The sequence below is a fragment of the Trachymyrmex cornetzi genome, unplaced genomic scaffold (genome assembly GCF_001594075.2).
Source record: "Trachymyrmex cornetzi isolate Tcor2-1 unplaced genomic scaffold, Tcor1.1 scaffold1869, whole genome shotgun sequence".
Taxonomy (NCBI): domain Eukaryota; kingdom Metazoa; phylum Arthropoda; class Insecta; order Hymenoptera; family Formicidae; genus Trachymyrmex; species Trachymyrmex cornetzi.
The window spans coordinates 48,231-49,585 of record NW_017296493.1 but is presented as its reverse complement, the minus strand read 5'-3'; the positions used below and the strand labels follow the sequence as shown (position 1 = coordinate 49,585).

Below are 1,355 nucleotides of genomic sequence, written 5' to 3'. Positions count from 1 at the left end.
CAACCAATCCTTGGCGTCCATCAAGGACAAAGAGCTGCGTGAGCACCGGTAATGTTACCGACGGAGGATCCACAGTCGATAAGGTCATCAACAACTAGTCCTTGGCGTCCATCAAGGACAACGAGCGAGCCATTACCGACGGAGGATCTGTGGTCGATAAGGGTTATCAATCAATCAACTCTTGGCGTCCAACAAGGACAGCGGTCGTAGCGAGGATATTACTGAGCGAAGATCTACAATCAAGCAACTCTTGGTGTCCAACAAGGACAGCGGTCGTAGCGAGCATATTACTGAGCGAAGATCTACAATCAATCAACTCTTGACGTCCAGCAAGGATTACAACGGCGGAATATCGAGCGCAGGACAGTAGGAAAGTAAACGGGCCTTCCTCTTCTTCACACCGTCTTCCTCATACCCCTATCCATATTTTCTAGCGCTTCACAAAGTCTACCCGTTTTTTTTTACACTAATTATTTGGAATTGACACTACGATTTCTTTTCAGTTTGTTAATTTATCTAACCTATAAAAAATGGAATCGCTAAGCGCTCTTAACAAGAGGCGAGGGTCGCTTAGAATGAAAGTAACCTGTTTCCAAAATTTCCTTAAAGCTGCGGCATCAAAATGTTCTGGTGATAATCAAACGCTAGATGAGACGACAAAGGAGGAAATTAGTCAGCGCCTCAGTAGGCACATGAATATTTTGGAATTCTATGAGGACATACAAGGTAGCATAGACGTAATTACAGAGGACCCTGAGGAAACTATCGGGTATCGTGAGCAGTTTGAATCAGAATACTACGAGGCCATAAAGACGGCTAATAGTTTGATAGGTAAGTGCCATCCAACAAGGGTAGATTCGTTCGCGGAGACAAATTTTGCGCAGTCTAATGGTCAGCAACGCAATGTGATTGAAAATAGTTTCGAACAACTCCAGGTGCAAGCGAACACGCAAGTAGCTCAGCACAGCAACCTTTCGTCATCTAATTCCGCGGGCGTTACATTTACGGGTTAGAGCAACGTTCCGGGTGTTAAACTACCAGGCGTCAAATTACCAATTATAGAATTGCCTAAATTTAAAGAGGACCTATCAGATTGGCTAAAATTTCGTGACACATACAAATCTCTCATTCACGACAATCAGAGTATTAGTAACATACAAAAATTTCATTATCTGATGGCCGCGTTGGAAGGCAGCGCGGCACAAATACGAGGTGTGATCAAAAAGTAAGGTGACTTTTTATTTTTATAAAAAAATATTCATTTATTCATCCAATATTATGTTATCCCCTTCAAAATAATCCCCCTCTGATACAATGCACTTGTGCCAGCGCTTTTTCCAGTCGTCAAAACACTT

General features: G+C 42.7%; 1 protein-coding gene across 1 annotated transcript in view; it reads left to right on the top strand.

The window, feature by feature from the left end:
- Positions 1-530: 530 nt before the first annotated feature.
- Positions 531-1,355, top strand: part of LOC108759454 (uncharacterized) — a 4,814-nt gene continuing 3,989 nt past the window's right edge. The window contains exon 1 of the mRNA XM_018504898.1: positions 531-1,008. Coding sequence (XP_018360400.1) covers positions 531-1,008 — 478 coding nt within the window. The remainder of the gene's footprint in view (positions 1,009-1,355) is intronic.